Source organism: Neoarius graeffei, chromosome 9, assembly GCF_027579695.1.
Source record: "Neoarius graeffei isolate fNeoGra1 chromosome 9, fNeoGra1.pri, whole genome shotgun sequence".
NCBI lineage: Eukaryota > Metazoa > Chordata > Actinopteri > Siluriformes > Ariidae > Neoarius > Neoarius graeffei.
This window is the reverse complement of record NC_083577.1, coordinates 14,276,732-14,300,037: the sequence shown is the minus strand read 5'-3', so window position 1 is coordinate 14,300,037 and position 23,306 is coordinate 14,276,732. Positions and strand designations below refer to the sequence as shown.

General features: G+C 41.6%; 1 protein-coding gene across 1 annotated transcript in view; it reads right to left on the bottom strand.

Moving 5' to 3' along the window:
* LOC132892101 (uncharacterized) overlaps positions 1 to 23,306 on the bottom strand; it is a 178,645-nt gene that overhangs the window by 30,473 nt on the left and 124,866 nt on the right. The window contains exons 14-19 of the mRNA XM_060930502.1: positions 22,760 to 22,852; positions 22,496 to 22,588; positions 22,282 to 22,374; positions 20,221 to 20,329; positions 14,970 to 18,529; positions 11,099 to 11,170 (exon numbers count right to left, since the gene is read on the bottom strand). Coding sequence (XP_060786485.1) covers positions 11,099 to 11,170; positions 14,970 to 18,529; positions 20,221 to 20,329; positions 22,282 to 22,374; positions 22,496 to 22,588; positions 22,760 to 22,852 — 4,020 coding nt within the window. The remainder of the gene's footprint in view (positions 1 to 11,098; positions 11,171 to 14,969; positions 18,530 to 20,220; positions 20,330 to 22,281; positions 22,375 to 22,495; positions 22,589 to 22,759; positions 22,853 to 23,306) is intronic.

The following is a 23,306-nucleotide window of genomic DNA, read 5'->3' as shown; positions in this document are numbered from 1 at the left end:
ACCCTCCCCAGGAGTGGTCGACCAACAAAGATAACTCCAAGAGCAAGGCGTGTAATAGTCGGCAAGGTCACAAAGGACCCCAGGGTAACTTCTAAGCAACTGAAGGCCTCGCTCACATTGGCTAATGTTAATGTTCATGAGTCCACCATCAGGAGAACACTGAACAACAATGGTGTGCATGACAGGGTTGCAAGGATAAAGCCACTGCTCTCCAAAAAGAACATTGCTGCTCGTCTGCAGTTTGCTAAAGATCACGTGGACAAGCCAGAAGGCTATTGGAAAAATGTTTTGTGGACGGATGAAACCAAAATAGAACTTTTTGGTTTAAATGAGAAGCATTATATTTGGAGAAAGGAAAACACTGCATTCCAGCATAAGAACCTTATCCCATCTGTGAAACATGGTGGTGGTAGTATCATGGTTTGGGCCTGCTTTGCTGCATCTGGGCCAGGACGGCTTGCCATCATTGATGGAACAACGAATTCTGAATTATACCAGCAAATTCTAAAGGAAAATGTCAGGACATCCGTCCATGAACTGAATCTCAAGAGAAGGTGGGTCATGCAGCAAGACAATGACCCTAAGCACACAAGTCGTTCTACCAAAGAATGGTTAAAGAAGAATAAAGTTAATGTTTTGGAATGGCCATGTCAAAGTCCTGACCTTAATCCAATCGAAATGTTATGGAAGGACCTGAAGTGAGCAGTTCATGTGAGGAAACCCACCAACATCCCAGAGTCAAAGCTGTTCTGTACGGAGGAATGGGCTAAAATTCCTCCAAGCCGGTGTGCAGGACTGATCAACAGTTACCGGAAACATTTAGTTGCAGTTATTGCTGCACAAGGGGGTCACACCAGATACTGAAAGCAACGGTTCACATACTTTTGCCACTCACAGATATGTAATATTGGATCATTTTCCTCAATAAATAAATGAGCAAGTATAATATTTTTGTCTCATTTGTTTAACTGGGTTCTCTTTATCTACTTTTAGGACTTGTATGAAAGTCTGATGTTTTAGGTCATATTTATGCAGAAATATAGAAAATTCTAAAGGGTTCACAAACTTTCAAGCACCACTGTATACAGATACTTATGCATATATACACACATACAATACACACACACACACACACACACACACACACACACACATATATGAGACAGTACATACATATACACATACCTATAACTATACACATCCATACGTACACAGGCACCCATATCATAATTATGTTAGATTTGAGGTAGAGCCTTGTGTTTTTTGTAACGGGTCTGATGAGACCATAGAACATATGTTCTATTTATGTCCTGTAACTCAACGTTTTTGGTTGGATATTCATGATTGGCTTTCCCTTAAGATTGATGATTTGCAACCTTTTGCTATCTCTCATATTCTTTTTTACATGGATAACATTGATTCTTCCATTTCTGATTTGGTAAACATTGTAATACTAATGGGTAAATATCACATTCATTGCTGTAAGTGGAGAAGTGTCAAGCCCTCCTTCTTGTGTTTTATTAATGAGTTTCAGTTATACTGTCGTTCACTCCGTAATGTGAAGTCCAAGGTGGCTGGCAAAATCCTTAAAGAAATTTTTTCTTTGTTATTACTCTAACATGCTCCTATACTACATGTCTCTCTTGCCCCATTTGTTTTTTGTTTTTTTTTGCTTTTTGAGGTTTTTTTTTTTTTTCTGTGTCGTGATATATTGTTTGCTTTTTCCCAGATATATGTCTCCTCTACGAGATGCTGTAATTCATATACTACTTTAATAAAAAAAAAAAAAAAGCAAAAAAAAATCATTATGCATATTATGCTTATATATTATATACAATAAGCGAGTGCAACATCACAAGCTACTAGAAAGTGGAAAGATTACAAAAACAAATCAGGATATCCAGAGAGAGTGCAGAAAAGCAAAGGAAAGGTAGCAACTGTGTGAGGAGCTATAAACCCATGACAGAATAAACAGTACCAAACTTCATCAGAAGTTGAAAAACCTCAAACAGAGGAAAGCTCATTGCCAGTCAGGAATACAGTCCAAAGAGGGTGTATTACTCCACAATGAAGATGATATTGCAAAAAAGATGGGAAGAATACATAGGGGAAGAGCTCTTTAAAGACGAAAGAGGGGAAATGATAGAGACTAAGATAACAGAGGAGACACCGATAATCAGTCAACAAGAAGTTGAAGATGTCAAATAACTTCCTAACAAAGCACCAGGCGAAAACAACTTGCCAGCATCGTTTTTGAAAGCACTTGGGCCTAATGGCATGCACCAGATAACCAGGCTAATTAATCTAATCTACAGCACAGGCAAACTTCCTTATGAATTCAGGGTCAGTAACTTCATCACAATACCCAAGGTATCAAAGGCTACCAAATGCAGTGATTTTTGTACTATCAGCTTAATACCACATGCATCTAAGATCCTGCTGAAAATAATCCTCACCCATATCAATCGTATTATTGAGAGCCATTTGAGTGAGACACAGCTTGGATTTAGAAAAGGAAGGGCACCAAAGATGGAATTTTCCTGTTGAGAAATATATGCAAAAGAATGATTGAGAAACAACAGAATCTCCATCTATGCTACATTGATTACACTAAGGCGTTTGACCGAGTGCAACATCACAAGCTACTAGAAAGTGGAAAAGTGCTGGCATGCCAGAGCATGAGAGAAAACTTATTGCAGAGTTATGCTGGAATCAGACAGCCACAGTTAGAACTGTGATGGAATATACAAGCAAAGTGAGCATTAGGAAAGGGGTCAGACGGGTGCATTTTGTCACCAGCACTCTTAAACCTATATAGTGAGTTCCTCCTCAAAGAAGCCTTAGAAAGTTGCAAGGGTGTGAAACTGAATGGAGTAAACATTACCAACATCCACTACACAGATGATACAGTTCTGCTTGCTAGCAATGTTCAGTCTCTTCAAGCAATGCTTGACTCACTCTGCAACATTTAAGGAGTATGGAACGGAACTGAATGCGAAAAAGACCAAGACAAATGTGCATTAGTAAGATCATACCTGATAGATTTGTAGTTCATGCAGAAGGAAAGATCTGGAGCAAGTTCTGGAGTATCAGTATCTGGGGAGCATTATAACAGAAGATGCAAATTTAGAAGAAGAGGTGAAGAGAAGAATTGGGACGGTGACAGCAAAGTTCTGGGAATGCAAAGAGTTCCTAAGAAGAGATATCAGCATGGAGTTGAAGATTAGGTTACTGAGATGCTACATTTTTTCTGTGGTCGCCTACAGATGTGAAGCATGGCAGTTCACCAATTCCATCAAGAACAGGCTACAGTCTTTTGAGATGTGGTGTCTCAGGTGAATGTTGAGGATAAGTTGGAAAAAGAAAGTAACCAACAATGAAGTGCTGCAAAGAGCTGGGACCCAGAGGATTCTACTGTATGATCTTATGCAACAGAAGAGGAGTTATGCAGGGCATGTACTTCGCAGCAGTGAAGGAAAACTTGCTAACCTGATTCTGGAAGGCAGAATTGATGGTATCAGAGCAAGAGGGAGGCAGAGAACAAAATGGAGTGATGACATTAAGAAGTGGAGTTCAACATCATCTTACGAGGAAGCGAAAAGAACCACAGGGAATAGAGGGCAATGGAGAGCTATGGTGGCCAACCTTCGTGTCGAAGATGGCACTTGATGACGATGATTTGCTGTATGGGCGCAAGCCCTATGGTGTCTTGGACATCATTAGAGAAAATTGTGAAGAGGGGCCTTCTCAAAGCAAAAATGAAATTCAATACATTCTTGACCTGAGAGCAAAACTCTACACACTGAGTCACATAACCCAGGAGAACTTGCTATACAGGCCCAAGAACATCAATCTCGCCTGTCCAACAGAGGGACATGGTTGAATTTACACTGGGAGATAAAGTCCTCATTTTACTCCACACCTCAAGCTCAAAATTACTCACCAAGTGGCAAGGGCCCTTTGAGGTCGACTATGAGGTCAAGCGTCCAGAGAGAGGCAACACATCAAATTTACTGCCTCAATCTCCTGAAACCATGGAGAGAGGAGGTTCCTGTTACTCTGGCGATGGTAGTTCTGGAGACGGCAGAGCTGGGAATGGAGGCAAGTCTAAATGTGTAGCCCAATTCACCCTTGTGGAGACCACCTCTCCTCGTCCCAGAGAGCACAAGTTATTAGGTTGCAGGAGGAATTCTGTGATGTGTTCTCAACCCTCCCTGGTCGCACAGACCTCACAGAACATCACATTGAGACTCCCCCAGGGGTGGTCATGCACAGCCGCCCACAAAAAAAAAAAAAAAATTAAAAATAAATAAATGTGGTTTGGGAAGAACTCCAAGCTATGCTTAAGATGGGAGTAATTGAGGAGTCACACAGTGACTGGAGCAGCCTGGTGGTTTTGGTTCCCAAGACCAAAGGGTGGGTCCAGTTTTGTGTGGACTATAGGAAAGTCAACACAGTGTTTAAATTTGACGCATACCCGATGCCGCGCTCGATTGGTTAGGTGCAGTGTGTTTTTACTCGACACTGGATTTAACAACGGGATATCGGCAGATCCCCTTGACTCCATTATCTCATGAGAAAATGGCTTTTTCCACTCCATTTGGTTTACACCAATTTGTCACCCTTCCTTTTGGGCTGTTTGGGGCCCCAGCAACGTTTCAGCATCTCATGGACTGAATTCTTTGTCCCCACAATGTGTATGCAGCAGCCTATCTAGATGACAATCATCTATAGTAATGATTGGGAACGGCATTTACAACATCTCAGGCCAATCCTGAGGTTGCTTAGGTGCACTGGGCTCACAGCAAACCTGAAAACGTGTGCAATCGGACGGGTTGAAGTACGGTAACTTGGGTCATGGGCAGATGCTTTCCCAAATCAATGAGACTGCAACAATTGCAGCCTGCCCAACATCCAAGACCAAAAAGGGGGTGAGGCAGTTCCTGGGGCTGGCAGGCTACTATAGGCTGTTTGTGCCTAACTTTTTGGACGTCACCAGCCTAGTGATTGACCTCACTAAAAAAGGGACGCCAGATCCAGTCCAGTGTGGACGGAGCCGTGCAAACGGGCTTTTGCTCAGGTAAAAGTGGTTTTGTGTGGGGGTCTGTTGTTGCATTCTCCAGACTTTTCTCTTCCTTTTGTTTTGCAGACTGATACGTCAGACAGAGGGTTGGGGGCTGTTTTGTCCCAGGTGGTGGAGGGGAGGAGCGCCTGGTGCTGTACATCAGCCACAAGCTCTCAATGCAAGAGTCAAAGTACAGCACTGCCAGACAGTGGCTTTTCCACAATCAAGTGGGCAGTTCTCACTCTCCAGTACTACCTGCTTGGATGGCCATTGACCCTCTGTTCTGACCATGCCCTGCTCCAGGGGCTCCACCACAAGCAGGATGCCAACACACGGATCACTTGTTGGTACCTGGAGCTTCAACCCTTTAAATTTGAAGTAGTCCACAGGCCAGGGGCGCAGATGGTGGTGGCGGATTACCTCTCCCACTGGGGTGGGGTGTTGTGTCAGCTGCAGGCCGGACAGCTCCCTGGCTTGAGTCAGGCAGTGGGGGTATGGTCGAATGTCAGCTGTGAATGGTGAGGAGTCAGGTTGAACCAGTAGGTAATGTGTGACGAGGTGCACCTGTGTCTAATTACTGGATGTCTATTAACGCATCTCTCTGTGTGTCTTTCAGACAGCCAGGAATGAGAAAGAGAGAGGTGACACCCCGTTGCATGTGTGTAGTGTGTCTACATAGTAGTTTAAGTGTCACTGAAAAGTGTGGTTAAAAATAAAAAGAGCACACCTTGAATTGCAGCACTCCTCACTGCCCACCCCCAAAGTTGTTACAACTTTAAATTTAGTGACTGAGTTACCGTACAGTCATTTACTCTCATCACAGTCACCTTTGACATACCATTTGGGGGTCCAGATCAATTGCAAATGGCTTTGAATGGAATCCATTATTTATATGGCTAATTCTATACATTACTCAAATGACACATCAAAACTCCATATAAAATAAAAGTACTCCTCTGTTTGCTTCCTGATTGGGTCTTAGTCATGACGTATCCTTCCCTGATTCATCACACTCCTATCACATGACCCTTTCCCAGGAAAATGTGACCCCTCACCGAATCCAGGGACACATGTCGGCCGAAACGAATCCGAGATAATCGCAAAAGAAGCATTTTTTCGGAAATTTGTGATTTTTGTTTTTTTCCATCATGTGCAAGTTGAGATCTTGAAGAATGCAATCAGTATTTCAGATAATAGATTGTTTTGTTGGAAAAGCATACATTTTTTGTTGCAAATTGTCTCGTTTTTGTCAGGACTGTAGCCTGCTGGGGTGTGTGGGTAAATTACCATATGGGCCATTCACATGATGATTTAAGTCTTTTGTTTTTTTTTTCCGCGAATCAGCTGTATGATCCGAGCTGAGCACATGGCTACTTAACTGCATACAGGCGTGTGATTTCACTATGGAATGAGTTACTAAACAGAGCGCAGAGGAGCTGAAACACCGCGAAGCAAACAGACACACGGTATTTACATCGGAGATAACCATTTCTAGCAAAAAAAACCGCAACCTCGTTTTCCAGATTGAATGGAATACTTGAATGATCGGATGATACACGGACCGTTCTAGGATTACATTCCATCGGAGGCATTGGTGTGTGCAAGGCGCCGTTTCTCTTTCTGATGGGGTAAGTTTATTAATCTAAGGCTGTGTGGTTATTTTTGCATGTAACGGAGAGTGTTGTGGTTTGGTTAAGCCTAGGTCACAACCGGACGTACGATTTTTTGGCCGTGTGATTTTTGGCGTTTCCCAAATCGCTGCGTTTTTTTTTTTTTTTTGTTCACGGAGAAAGACACGCGTTGGCCGTAAGTTTGTCTTGCAACCTGAAAAAAACGTAAGCGCCCGTAGAGTTTGTTTGACATGACAAAGAACCTCTGCGGCTGGTCTGCGGCCGGTCTGCGGCTCGAAAATCAGCACATCACACGCGCGCTCTCGTGCATTTCATGCGCGCTCTCCGTGCGTTTCTTGCGTTTTTTGCATGTAGACCGGCTGTAGGAGCACATACGGCCGGTTGTGACCGAGGCTTTACATGAAACTAGTTTTGTGTTAGTTGTGTCATCATCGTGCTATCTTTCTTTCTTACGGTGTGAGTAATTTTTCAACCACAAAACGTTAAAGTATACTTTAGGACTTATTTTTGTACTTCATAATTGTGTTGGGCATACTTTGCATGGAAGGAAAATTGACGTGGTGATCTTTGTTTACATGAAAGTAGTATTGTGCTAGCTTGTAGGGGGTAGGGCTTTCCTTAATGTCATGCAAATGAGCACCATTATGTGCCCGCCCTACACCCAGAGTAGCTGAGATGGAAAACTTTGAGGGCGATTTTCTCCCTTTTCTGTTTTAAGAAGTATACACTTTCAAAAGGCCACACATTCTTCAAATATTGTCAGATCTCCACATGGAAGGCATCATTGGAAAGCTTAGAAACTGTACTTTCTGAATATGTCAATAACTCAAAATGCCCCCGGGCAGACACGTGTCCCTGGATTCTGTGATCTGCCACAAATTCAAACAGGATCAGTTGTTTATCCTGGCATGAGCATGCCCAGTGTACGTGAATGATCATGTGATCTGTGTTTTCAGGCATGTTAGTGTGGACAGAGATTATTTCTGATATGGAGCTAAAATGCTTGTCTGGATGGAGATCGTTTTAAAACTAAAACGTAGTAGTGTAGACATAGCTCGATCCTACTTAGCTGTCTCCTCCTTAATGAATGAAAAAAAAATAACGAAGCTGTAGAAATAATTGCAGTGAGCTGTTCGTAAAATTATCTACTAATAAAGCCTTTTTTTCTACACCAATCACCCACAGACACACAGACAATGTTTTCACTCATTTAATACAGTGCTTAAACAATAAAACTTGATGTTTATTCATTTCACCAGTTTGTATGAATTTACTTATTGCACTGTTACCAAACTAGTACCGTTACTGTTCTACCATGCCAGGTACTGAACCCAATATTTTGGTGCCAAACCAACCCTAAGCTATACACAAAGTAATGTTAATGCTAATTAAACACCAAAGCTAGTAAACGTGGCCTATAAACTTCATACTGAACTTAATACTTAGCATCAACACAAAAGTCACACCACATACTGTAAATGGCTTGTAATTAGTTTGTCGTTAGTTTATTTTCTTATCAAACATATCATGATAATTGTTCATTATTTTCCTTCATTGATTGATTTCATACCTTCACACTGAAAAGATTTTGAGGTTAACTAATCAGTCAACACAAAAATACTGGTTAACGTGACTGTTTCACAGCCCTTTTAAATAAAATTTCCAGGAGGAAGCATTTCAAACAAACTTGTAGCCACTTATTTCATCTACGTCACAGACCATTGACAAACTTCAACATTGTCATTGGCAGAGCAGCCAGAATGAATTTTAATGCTGCATTTGGTCTGAACATACCATTAAGGGATATCTATGACTGGGTAATACCTGAAAAATTAAAACTAGGACTAAAATTAAATAAAAACTAAATACTAGTCAATTCCTAAAAAATAAAGTAAAACTAGATAGAACTTGATGCCAACGGCGTCGATGGGGATGCCTCCACCAGGTAGACTACACGCCTTATTAAGTTGTGATTTGGGGATGGACATTTGACCTCACAGTAATCTTGACCTGGTGAAATTACTTGTATCAGCCTTGGAGACATTGTGTTCACAAGGTTTTCGGACAGACATTTGACCTCACAGTGACCTTGACCTTAGACCCTTTGATCTCAAAATCTAATCAGTTTATCTTTGTCCCCAAATGCACAAATGGTGAAAGTTTGGTGAAATTCCTTTCATTCGCCTTGGAGACATTGTGTTCACAAGGTTTTCGGACAGACATTTGACCTCACAGTGACCTTGACCTTAGACCTCATCTCATCTCATTTCATTATCTCTAGCCGCTTTATCCTGTTCTACAGGGTCGCAGGCAAGCTGGAGCCTATCCCAGCTGACTACGGGCGAAAGGCGGGGTCGACCTTAGACCTTTTGATCTCAAAATCTAATCAGTTCATGATTGTCCCAAAGCACACGAATGGTGAAAGTTTGGTGAAATTCCTTTCATTAGCCTTTGAGATGTCGCGTTCACAAGGTTTCGGGACGGACGCACGCAGACAGACATTTGACCTCACAGTGACCTTGACCTTAGACCTTTTGATCTCAAAATCTAATCAGTTTATCTTTGTCCCCAAATACACAAATGGTGAAAGTTTTGTGAAATTCCTTTCATCTGCCTTGGAGATATTGTGTTCACAAGGTTTGCGGACAGACATTTGACCTCACAGTGACCTTGACCTTAGACCTTTTGATCTCAAAATCTAAATCAGTTAATGTTTGTCCCAAAGCGCACAAATGGTGAAAGTTTGGTGAAATTCCTTTCATTAGCCTTGGAGATATTGTGTTTACAAGGTTTCGGGACGGACACACGCATGCACAGACGGACGCATGGACGGACGGATGGACAACCTGAAAACATAATGCCTCCTGCAGCTTACAGTGGCGGAGGCAAAACAAACAAACAAAAAAACAACTACTTCTGGACTTGTAAAGCTAACTCAAGTTAATCTGGAAACTAGATAGAACTTGACGCCAACGGTGTCGATGTGGATTGCCCCGCCTGGTAGACTACACGCCTTATTAAGTTGTGATTTGGGAATGGACATTTGACCTCACAGTAATCTTGACCTGGTGAAATTACTTGTATCAGCCTTGGAGCCATTGTGTTCACAAGGTTTTCAGACAGACATTTGACCTCACAGTGACCTTGACCTTAGACCTTTTGATCTCAAAATCTAATCAGTTGATGTTTGTCCCCAAATGCACAAATGGTGAATGTTTGGTGAAATTCCTTTCATCTGCCTTGGAGATATTGTGTTCACAAGGTTTTCGGACAGACATTTGACCTCACAGTGACCTTAACCTTAGACCTTTTGATCTCAAAATCTAATCAGTTTATCTTTGTCCCCAAATGCACAAAGGGTGAAAGTTTGGTGAAATTTCTTTGATTTGCCTTGGAGATATTGTGTTCACAAAGTTCTCGGACAGACATTTGACCCCACAGTGACCTTGACCTTAGACCTTTTGATCTCAAAATCTAATCAGTTGATGTTTGTCCCCAAATGCACAAATGGTGAATGTTTGGTGAAATTCCTTTCATCTGCCTTGGAGATATTGTGTTCACAAGGTTTTCGCACAGACATTTGACCTCACAGTGACCTTGACCTTAGACCTTTTGATCTCAAAATCTAATCAGTTTATCTTTGTCCCCAAATGCACAAAGAGTGAAAGTTTGATGAAATTCCTTTCATCTGCCTTGGAGATGAAAGGAATAAAAAATAAATACTAGTCAATTCCTAAAAAATAATGTAAAACTAGATAGAACTCGACGCCAGCGGCGTCAATGGGGATGCCTCCGCCCGGTAGACTACACGCCTTATTAAGTTGTGATTTGGGGATGGACATTTGACCTCACTGTAATCTTGACCTAGTGAAATTACTTGTATCAGCCTTGGAGACATTGTGTTCACAAGGTTTTCGGACAGACATTTGACCTCACAGTGACCTTGACCTTAGACCCTTTGATCTCAAAATCTAATCAGTTCATGTTTGTCTCAAAGCGCACAAATGGTGAAAGTTTGGTGAAATTCCTTTCATTAGCCTTTGAGATATCACGTTCACAAGGTTTCGGGATGGATGCACGGACAACCCGAAAACATAATGCCTCCTGCCCCTTACGGTTGGCGGAGGCATAAAAAAAAAGAAAAGAAAAAAAACAAAAACAAGAAACCCCACCATAATTACTCTGGTGATTAAAAGGTCAATATCTCATCATAACCTGGGGGGACATGGAGCAATATGATCAGATGAATGGGATTTCTGACAACCACCACTTTGAGGTGGCAACATACTGCGAAATAATGACAGACTGTAGCTTTTATAACACTGAATTCCATTTTCAATTAACCCACATTCTTAATTAATGTACAAATGAAGTGAGCATTTCACAAATGTGGGATTCTTACCTGTTCTATCAAATTCTCTCGTTCATCCACCAGTTTACGTAGACGAATTTCTGAAAAGCAGAATTTAGAAAGAATTTATATCTGCACAAAGTACATAATGGGTTTTTATATACATAAAAGTTATTGCGGCAGCCGGGGCATGGTCAAGCATCAGCTGTGAATGGTGAGGAGGTAGGTTGAACCAGCAGATAACATGAGATGAGATGCACCTGTGTCACATTACTGGCTGTCTATTAACCTGTGTCTCGGAGTATCTTTCAGACAGTCAGGAACAAGAGTGAGAAAGTTGTGACACCCCGTCATGTATGTGTTTATGTTTCATGAATAGTCACTGAAAACAGGTTCACCTGTTCTGAAGCCTGCTTCCCGTTTCTCTGTTTCCCAACATTAGAGTGTTGTTAGACTGGTGCTGAAACCCGGGACTGAGGAATAGGAAGCAGGCTTTCGAATAGGGGAGTTTGTTTTATTGCGCGCACTTTTCAGTGACTATTCATGAAAAATAAAAACACGCGACAGAGTATCACAGCTCTCTCTTTCTCTTGTCCCTGACTGTCTGAAAGACGCACAGAGACACAGGTTAATAGACAACCAGTAATTTGGCACAGGTGCACCTCATCACATGTTACCTGTTGGTTCAACCTGGCTCCTCACCGTTCACAGCCAACGCTCGACCACGCCCCTGCTGCCAGTTATATAACCTTATTTAGTAATAACTCTCATATATATATTAATGGTATATTACAGGTATGTACAGAGATGCCCTCAGTGGTCCTAAAGGACCAAAGCACTTGAGTGTTCCCGTTTATTTTTATATATATATATATATATATATATATATATATATAAAACCTCCCAGCGGTGGAGTTCCCAAAAGCCTCTTAACTCTAAGAGCAGCTTAACCAGGAGTGTGTTCATTGTGCTGCTTGCGCGACCATTTAACGATGATCTTTGTACTGCAATGCTTTTGGGAAACCCACCTGTTGGTAACTCGCCAGCGCCCCCTATAACGATCCCACAATTTCCTTGCGCGCTCCACCCGGATGTGACGTGAAGTGGAACTGCTTTAACTGTATCGAGAGCGCCTCGATTCGCTCTCTCATGTTCTGACTACTGGAGTGGTCGGACGGACTGTAGGCACGCTCGCCTACAGTGTTGAGACTAACCGCTATTGTCTGAGAACAGCCTGTTCAAATTAGTTTCGGCCGAACTTTTGAACGACCCGCTAAGTTTCAGCGATATAGTGGTTTCGATTCTAAACCTTTGCAAAGTTTAACTACAGTTAAGTAGTTTTCCACGCTAAGAGGCATTTGCGGACAGCTTCGCTCCTCTCAGCCTTTTTCTCGTCGACGCATCACCGGAGGTTTCTCCTGAAGCACCGTGGGCCAGCTAGGCCTTCATCTCCCTGCTTCGTTAGCCGCGGTTGGACGCAACGCGCCGCTAACCTCCTCTCCTCGGACTGCGACCCTCAGCGCGGACATCGGAGAAAGAACTTCCATCGCATTGAGTAGGCACTTGGGCAAATTTTTAATTTGTAGCTTATTCAGATGGTTGTTAGGGTCATGTTTAAGCTTTGAGCTATTTAGCATACCCGCTCAGACACGGAAGGTGTTTGTTTGTTTTTATTGTTTGTTTGTTTGTTTTTATTGTTTGTTTTGGTTCTGTTTTTTTTCTTTGAACTTGTTAGACAGGGTATCTTGCATGATATCTTTCCTTAACTCCATTGCTAGCTTCCCTATCTGATTAGCAGCGCAGCGACAAGTTTGTTATTTTAAGCTCCGAGGCTAGACCGCTACAAGGCCTAGTTCTCTCCATCCAACACATATACACACTCTCTCACACTCTTTCTCTCTCTCTCTCTCTCTCGCGTTGAGTTCTTTGCCTAGATAGTCTGTTGGAAATTGTTGTTAAGTGCAGTGTTTGGATCCAGCTGTAGCGTGGTCAGATTCTCCTTAGCAACTTATTGCTAGCTACCTCAGGGTGATACGCTAGCTGGTAGGCTTGTGTTCTCGACTAGGCCTGCAGGCGCCATTTTTCCGACGCCATTTTGATACCTTCCTCATTGAGTTACCTGTGATGCGACACCTAGGCACTGACCGCCATTTTGTTTAAGCATTGCCAGAGTGGCTAGCATTAGCATCTGCCCACAGATACCTACACAAAGCACACATTAGCCACAGAGCTAATCCTTTGTTCTATTTAGCTAACATTCCTTTGTTTTAGCTAACATTCCTTTGTTTTAGCTAACGACAAGCTAGGTCACACACACACACACACACGCATCGGCTTGCCCTAGCCTCACACACACGCACACACAAGGGATTCTTTTCTTTTTTTTTTCCTTCTATCTCTTTCTCTCTCTCTTTCCCTCAAATTTATAGTCCAGGTGTAATTGTTCCATTGTTTTGTCTTGTTATTACCTTTGCTGACATTGAATGTATTTTGAGTTTATTATTATTAGTGAGTAGTAGACAAATAAAAGCTAATAAAATTGAATTGCATTTTACTTGTTCCTGTTGTTTATTCACAAGGTCAACTATTTAGAACTCCTTTTTCCTTCAGAATTTAGCTTTTGTATACAACTGGGTTTCCCATCTAATACAGAGCTACCATTAATCTTGAGTGTAACCATTCACGGTGAGTATTAAGATTAATAATTTAAGATTTTATGAGACTGATCTTTATTTATAAATTGATTAATTTAATTATCAATTATCACATAATTTATAATTTAATTAATCCCAATTCAACCTACACACCCCAGATCTTTTTCCTGAGTTAAAGTAAATATGTGGAAAGATGTCTCAGAATTAATAGGCATTCATTCAGTATAAACTGTCCTTCAGTGGTTAAAAAAAAAAAAAAGAAAATCAGACTTACAGGTGGTAGAAGGAGCCAGGTTTATGGGAAGTAGGGTTCAGTGCATGCAAATGAGCTATACATGGGACGTGGAGGGTGAGGATGGAGAACATGCAGAAACTTCAGGACTGAACATGGAACAAATACTGCTTCATGGAGTAGGGCCCTGTTTACTGAATTCTGTCATATTTGTTCAAATTTATTTAAAATAGGTTAGCATTCTGTATAAACACACACACACACACACACCCCTACTTTAAATTACTGATACTTTATTTTAAAGATCTTCCATTGTGACAATAAACTCTCCCAGGACATCTGAAATTGCTTACAGAATACATCAGACTGAAAGGTGATATCACTGAATGGAATGTTAAATAACTGTAAAACTAACTTTCTACAACATTTAATAAGAAACCAGTTATTTTGATATAGCACATACAAATCAGTATAATGTGAAAAGCAAAAAGTCCCTTATGGCAATTCAACCAACCCCCCCTTCCAAAAAAAAAAAACCCCACACATCTTATTTTTATTAATTATATAACATGGAAAAAGGTAGCAACATGCTGCATAATCTTTAGAGATAAAATATCATGGAAACTACCACAGTAATAACAATTAGAAATTAAATAAGCCATATGACTTTCATTGAGTGCCACATCATTAAACGAACCTGCAACTTGTTCTTGTGTTTTTAGAAATGTCTAGATCTCACACAAACCTGATAGAGGAGCCTACATACAGATCATCCAGCAAAACACAAATGCTGAAATGAGCTGTCTGTTTATATACATTTACCTTAAATGTGCAGAGACAGTAGTTTCTTTCTTAAAGAATATTCCTAGACTTAAGGAAATATAATACACATTGTGTGACTCGTAATTTTTCTGCATTCATGAAGTTATTCAGGATAAGAAGTTTTTCAAACAAATTCTCACTAAAGTAGGATTTGATTAAGCTTTTTAAAACTTCATTATGTACTTTTATGGCAACATCCTTTGGCACAGTATTAGGACATTTTGCAGTCCTCTTTACTCTTCCCTTTTCCTTTCTTGCTTTCCCTTTTGGAACCATTCTTTGCATGCTCTTTGTTTCTTTCAGATGTACCCATTTTGACTTCCCTGATTTCCTGCTCTCCCATATTTTGACCTTTTTGTGGAAGGACACTACTGGCTTCCTGGTCTAAATGTCCTGTCTCAGGAAATGGATCATTAAGGACCTGTGCAATATTTGCTGAACTCGTTTCCTGCTTGGCCCTTACATTTTGCTCAAAGTGGAGAATTTCTTCATGGTCTTGAGATCTTTGTCCCTCATTTCCTGTTATACATTGTTGCTGATGGTCGTTTTGATCGCCCCCGGTTGTGGCCATTTGTTCCACAGTTACACCCATGGCTCTCTCCATTGAGACATTTTGTCCATCTTCTGCATCTGTGAGCTCCTGTGGTTCAGTGGTTGTACAAGTCTGCTCTGCACACCCAGCAATGCTTTTGTGTTTTTGCTGACACTCAGTATCTCCAAGCAAACTTCCTTCTGACCTGATAATCTCTATATGAAACTCAAAAGATTCTCCACACTCCACCTCACCTTCATCCTTTTCTACTCTGAAGTCCTGATCTGTGCATGTTGGCTCCTGTGATTCTTGCTCTGCTTTTGGTCCTTCGGCCACAACCAGCGCGTCATCCAGCTGCGTGTCTGCAGACGCTGCTTGCTCTTCTTTTGGTCCTTCGGCCACAACCAGCGCGTCACCCAGCTGCGTGTCTGCAGACGCTTCTTGCTCTGCTTTTGGTCCTTCGGCTGCAACCAATGCATCACCCAGCTGTGCGTCTGCAGACGCTTCTTGCTCTGCTTTTGGTCCTTCAGCTGCAACCAACGCGTCACCCAGCTGCGCGTCTGCAGAAGCTTCTTGCTCTGCTTTTGGTACTTCATCCGCAAACGTGTCACCCAGCTGCCCATCTGCAGACGCTTCTTGCTCTGCTTTTGGTCCTTCGACCGCAACCAACGCGTCACCCAGCTGCGCGTCTGCAGATGCTTCTTGCTCTACTTTTGGTCCTTTGTCCATAACCAACGCGTCACCCAGCTGCGTGTCTGCAGATGCTTCTTGCTCCGCTTTCGGTCCTTCGGCCACAACCAACACGTCAGCCAGCTGCACGTCTGCAGACGCTTCTTGTTCTGCTTTTGGTCCTTCGGCCACAACCAACGCGTCACCCAGCTGCGTGTCTGCAGATGCTTCTTGCTCTTCTTTCGGTCCTACGGCCGCAAACAATGCGTCACCCAGCTGCACGTCTGCAGATGCTTCTTGCTCCGCTTTTGGTCCTTCGGCCACAACCAACGCGTCACCCAGCTGCACGTCTGCAGATGCTTCTTGCTCTGCTTTTGGTCCTTCGGCCGCAACCAATGCGTCACCCAGCTGCGTGTCTACAGACGCTGCTTGCTCCTCTTTTGGTCTTTCGGCCACAACCAACGCATCACCCAGCTGCGCGTCTGCAGACGCTTCTTGGTCTGCTTTTGGTCCTTCGGCCGCAACCAACACATCACCCAGCTGCGCGTCTGCAGACACTTCTTGCTCTGCTTTTGGTCCTTCGACCACAACCAACGCGTCACCTAGCTGCACGTCTGCAGACGCTTCTTGCTCCGCTTTTGGTCCTTCGGCCGCAACCAACGCATCACCCAGCTGCGCGTCTGCAGACGCTTCTTGCTCCACTTTTGGTCCTTCGGCCGCAACCAACGCGTCACCCAGCTGCACGTCTGCAGACGCTTCTTGCTCTGCTTTTGGTCCTTCGACCACAACCAACGCATCACCCAGCTGCACGTCTGCAGACGTTTCTTGCTCTGCCTTCAGTCCTTCGGCCGCAACCAACGCGTCACCCAGCTGCGCATCTACAGACGCTGCTTGCTCTTTGTTCGGTCCTTCGGCTGCAACCAACGCGTCACCCAGCTGCACGTCTGCAGACGCTTCTTGCTCTGCTTTTGGTCCTTCAGCCGCAACCAATGCGTCACCCAGCTGCGCGTTTGCAGATGCTTCTTGCTCCGCTTTTGGTCCTTCAGCCGCAACCAACACGTCACCCTGCTGCACGTCTGTAGACGCTTCTTGCTCTGCTTTTGGTCCTTCAACCACAACCAATGTGCCACCCAGCTGCGTGTCTGCAGACGCTTCTTGCTCTTCTTTTGGTACTTTGGCCACAACCAATGTGTTATCCAGCTGCGCATCTGCAGACGCTGTTTGCTCTGCTTTTGGTCCTTCGGCCGCAGCCAACATGTCACCCAGCTGCACGTCTTTAGATGTTTCTTGCTCCACTTTTGGTCCTTTGGCCGCAACCAACACGTCACCCATCTGCACGTCTGTAGACGCTTCTTGCTCTGCTTTTGGTCCTTCGGCCGTAACTGTGTTATCCAGCTGTGCGTCTGCAGATGTTTGTGTACTGGTATAGGTTTCATCATCAAGATGAATAATCCAATCAGTGGTTTCTATATCTTTGGTAGTTTCACTGATATCGTTCTCAGGTTTTACATCAAAATAGCTTTCAGATTCAGGAAAATCTGCACAGATGACAACGATGTCTTTTGGTTCGATGTCATCAGGGTTGCTTCGCAATTTGTATTTGCCATTAGAAGCATTTAACTCCCCAGGAGTACTTTCCAATGGAAAGTCAGAAGTAGGGATGTCGATATTCATTTCTGTTTTGGAGTCCACCAGTGGGATGGGGTCAGTGCTGCTCATGCAATCAGTCAGCTTAATGATTCGTTCTAAACTGTTTCCAGGGCCAGTATTAGGGCTTTGCAGTTCTAGAGATTCTGCTCTTTTGTGCATCAGGTCAATTTCATCAATATTCATGAAATCTGGTTCATTCTCATTTACTGCTGCTTCCTCTGAACGTACAGAGCTGGACTCTGAAACTGAAACTGCCTGAACTGAACTGCTTTCCATGAGCTGCTTTTCATTCTTGTCCCCCATTTCTGAATGAACCCCTTTTTCATCACAACTGTGCTTTTGTTTCTGTTTATTTTTCTTTTTTTTCTTCTTCTTTTTTCCCGAAACACTGGCACTTTGGGAATGTGATGCATCTATTTTTGCTGATTGCAAACTTTCAGAAACCATTTTGATCTGAGAATCACCAACCACAATCTCATTTATGTGATCTCCATCTTTTTCTGATATCTCACATGTGAATTTTTCTGTGGAATCAGGATTTCCCTCTTTTACAGTCTCACTTCTTTTAACATACAGTAGAATTTCTTGCTCATCTGTTCTTATACCTTGCATAATAATCGCAACAGGTTCTTGTGCTACAGCATTATCATTTGAAATTTCCAATACTTCTTCCTTTGTTTCAACCTCAAAATCATTCTGAGGCTTTTCAACATTATTTTGATTTTTTTCAATGCTGTTATTTAGATAATTCCCAAGACCGCCATCATTTTGTGCTACTATAGGAGATTCAGAAGACCTGCCAGAGGCAGATGGAGGGAGGTGATTCTCGTGAATTCCATGGTCAAGATCCTGTGGGTGTTGGAACTGGCCAGCTCTGGAGCTCTCTACATTTTCATCTCTATACAACTGCAACTCCTGAGTGCCTGGGAGATTGATTGAGGAATCAATGAGAGAGGAAATAAGAAAAATGTCTGCTGTTTAATATATACATTTTATAGACAAAAGTTTAAAAATGGAAAGGGAGAATGAGAGGGGTCAGGCTCAGAAGCATAGCTACTGATCAAATGTGAATATTGAAGAGAGAGAAACACGCAGCATGAAATACAGATAGACATGGAAAGCATACAAGATAAAGTAAACTTCACTGTTACTGAGACTCTTCAAGAGAACTGGCTGAAATGATTATACAGTATAAGAAATGTACATGATTCATTCAGAGATTTTCAAGCTCAACCCAAGAGCTATTGCCTTTGGCCAAATGTGATGAAAATTATCATCATCCATCACTATGGGTGGGTGGGGGGACAAGCTTTGCTGACATGCCATTATGCACAAATTACAAATATAATGAATACAGGTCAACAAATTTGTCAGGAAAAGTTAATGAGGGCAAAATGTATCCAAAGAGCACTGTTTTAGAACTGTACAATTTAGATGATTTCTTGTTGCTGTCTGTTAAATGACACTTGCAGGACAATATTCTGTGTGAAACAACTGAACAAAAAGGAAACTCAAAATGCAGCATGTAAATTTCACTAAGCATAACTGAAGCTACAGTTACAATCATCTGTTGTGGTCAGATTTCTTTAGCCATTAACACTATTGACATGTTTGGTAACAAAATGGGGACTTGAATACTATGAAATGTCCCCAAACAATAGTGACAGATGCTTTGGTACTGTTTTGTGTGTGGTGATGTAGTGGCTCTTACATATACCTGGATACATTTGCCTAAAACCCAATGAATTGTACTCGGAAGTTAAGCGAGGTATGCTTATTTTACCAAAGCAGTTATTGCATTTGATTGAGCTTATTTTATTCATTTTACCTTTTTGTGAAAGGTACGAGTAATTCTGGAAGTAACAAGCTTTATAGGTGCCACAGTAATATGGTCTTCATTTAGATTTGTGTTGTGACTTATTGAGCTATGACCTATTTAACCCAGAGTGTGTACTCTGGTGTGCACCAGAGTACACACTTCTGAGTGATGCCGAAGGACTAAAATAATGTCCAACAGCCTTTATCCCACCATGTTACTACATAACCACTCAAAAACCAAAAACTACTGTTCGTTTGATCTTTGTTGATAAGCAGACCAATTTCAAAATTAAGAGTAAAGGACAGCTTTACATAATTCCATCACTTTATCAAGTGAACTATCAGCTTATTTTTCAATTTTTCAGCTGTTTTCCCAGACACTTATTAGTGCATATATATATATATATATATATATATATATATATATATATATATATATATATATGGGGGGGTGGGTGTCTGTGTACAAATGTGAATATTAGACCTTTGAAGATACAACTTTTGGACCAGCAAAAAAACAGTTTCTGCCATTCGGTACAATTCAAAAAGCTGTTGCTGCAACATTTCAAGTGTAGACAATGAAGCTATCACTCCATAAACAAGATGGAAATGCAGGTAGGAATGCATTCTAGAATAACTATTTAAAGCAAAAGGCAAATATAGCTATGAGAGTTAATATTCAGAAATCACACCCAACATGCCAAAGCCCCAAGATGTGCATGGTGTCAAAAGGACCTCTTAGCTTCAGCTAGCACACTGCAAGAAATCTACATGCATTTGGCCAAGAGAAGCTTACCTAATACATTGCTCCCCTGCTGCAATTCAGTGCAGGCTGATCCGTCAGTCACATTTTCTTCAGCTTCTCCATTGGTGCACAAGTCTGGTCCAAGGACAATGCCATGTTTCTGTACAGAATTATTTTATGGTTAAATGATTATTCCAGTCCAAATATTTAGCTTAATGTGAGGGATACGTGAGTGTATGCGAGGGGTACATAAGGGAAATGTGATCGTACATGAGGGCGCGTGAGCGTACCATATGTGAGGAGTACATGAAGGTACGTGAAAGTATGTGAGAATACAGGTGTATCTCAAAAAATTAGAATATTGTAAAAAAGTTCATTTTTTATAATTTAATTCAAAAAGTTAAGCTTTCATATATTCAGTATTCATTAAATGTAAAAGTTAAATATTTCAAGATTTTTTGTTTTAATTTTGATGAGTATGGCTTATAGCTCATGAAAATCAGAAATCCAGTATCTCAAAATATTACAAGATTTCATTTTGAGTTTGAGCAAAACAGTATAAATACCATGCATTTCTCAGTCCAGTTCAGTTCAGTACACACAACCACAATCATGGGGAAGACTGCTGATCTGACAGTTGTCCAGAAGACGATCATTGACACCCTCCACAAGGATGGTAAGCCACAGAAAGTCATTGCTGAAAAGGCTGGCTGGAAAAGGTGCACAAGCAACAGGGATGACTGCAGCCTCAAGAGGATTGTCAAGAAAAGTCAATTCAAGAACTTGGGAGAGCTTCACAAGGAGTGGACTGAGGCTGGTGTCAGTGCATCTGGTGTCAGCCGCCACCACACAGACATCTTCAGGAAAAGGGCTACAACTGTCGCATTCCTTATATCAAGATACTCCTGAACCACAGACAACATCAGAAGCATTTTACCTGGGTTAAGGAAAGAAAGAACTGGCCTGTTGTTTAGCGGTCCAAAGTCCTCTTTTCACATGAAAGTAAATTTTGCATTTCATTTGGAAATCAAGGTCCTAGAGTCTGGAGAAAGAGTAGAGAGGCACGGAATCCAAGGGGTTTGAAGTCCAATGTGAAATTTCCACAGTCTGTGATGATTTGGGGTGCCATGGCATTGGCTGTTATTGGTCCACGGTGTTATCAAGTCCAAAGACAATGCAGCCATCTACCAGATTTTAGAGCACTTCAAGCTTCCATCTGCTGACAAGCTTTATGGAGATGCCAATTTCTTTTCCAGCAAGACTTAGCACCTGCCCACATTGCCAAAACTATTGCTAAATCATTTGCTGACCATGATATTACTGTGCTTGATTGGCCAGCCAACTCGCCTGACCTGAACCCCATAGAGAATCTATAGGCAATTGTCAAGAGGAAGATGAGAAACACCCAACCCAAAAATACAGACGAGCTGAAGGCCACTATCAAAGCAACTTGGGCTTCAATAAACACTTTAGCAGTGCCACAGGCTGATCGCCTCCATGCCGCACCACACTGATGCAATAGTTCATCGTAAAGGTGCCACAACCAAGTACTGAGTGTGTAAATGAACACACTTTTCAAATGTTGGACATTTCTGTATTGTAAATCCTTTGATTGATCTCAAAATATTCTAACATTCTGAAACACTGGATTTCTGATTTTCATGAGCTATAAGCCGTAATCATCAAAATTAAAACAAAAAAAAGGCTTGAAATATTTCACTTTATGTGCAATGAATATAGACTATATGAAAGTTTAACTTTTTGAATGAAATTGCAAAAAAAATTAACTTTCACAATATTCTAATTTTTTGAGCTGCACTATTATGCGAGTGTACATGAGGGTACATGAGAGAAGGAGAAGGGGATGTGAGGGTTCAGGAGTTTATGCCCCACTCTAAAGTGGGATGGATGAAATGGTTTTCTTCTGAAGTATCAAGGTGCTGGGGTAGAGACAAATCAGTTTTTAAACAATAATTTTATAAATTAAATGAAAATTGAATTGCATTTCATCCAGCATATAATCTACAATGTAAATCTACTTTAAAATTAAAGCTACAGCTGTCTAAATGCATTTACCCATTTATATTTTTGCATTTACCCGTTTATATTTACCTTTAAAAGGTCTTTGAGTTGAACCACCTCATCCCTGAGTTCATCCCGCTCATTTCGAATGGCATCAGAATACTCCTTTTGTCTTTCTAAGGCCTGAGAAGAACCCAAAAGTGTTTTAAAAAAGAGGACGTACACACAGACAGGGATAGCCTGAGTGGTATTTGACCACTAATGTGTTTTTGACACATTAGATGAACAACCTCATGTAGCATACCCCAATTTTTTTATCCTTCCATTCAATAGTTTCCTGCAGGTCAGAAACCTCCCTAACAAAGCCCTCTTGTTTGAAACGTAAATGATGGATCTCCTGGTAACAGGATGCAGCAGTATAGAACCCGAAAGTTGAGGAGAGAAAGAAGCAAAAGATGGAGTATAGAAGGAAGTGAGAATGCAAAAACTTATAAATCAAGACAAAGGGTTTTAAATGGTAATGAGTTCAAGAGAACTCTTTCAGTACAGTCATAAACATAGTACTCACAGTCAGTAGCTCTTTACTTTGTTTCAGTGTTTCTTTTTGCTCACTGAACTGAAACTGCAGTATACTGTGGGCATGCTTCTCTCGCTCCAGATCCTGAAAGAATAATTTTATAAATTAAATGAACAATTTTTAAAGCTTTAAAACAGGTATACAAGAGACATGACTGGTGTAACTGTGGCCATTTCTTATAATTTACAGAGTGAACGATATTGGCAGAACTCTCTTTAGGGTGCTGTGCAAGAAAGTTGGTGAACATCAAACTGGCAACAGGGGCGGATCCAGGAAGATTGGGGGGGGCATCAACCCAGTAAGGCTGGGGGTCCAGGGGCTGCCAGAGGCCCCTGGGAGTTCTGCAGTTTTTAAATACCCGGAGATGCATTTTGTGCTGTCAGAGATATCTTGTAAATGAAATTTCTTAAAGAAAATTACTATATCAAAACTATGTTTTAAAAGTAGGAACTTTCAAAACCATTTTATTGGTTACTGAAAATGATATTGTCAGAGTTGCAGGTATGTACGTAGAACATAATTACAATGGACATATGGC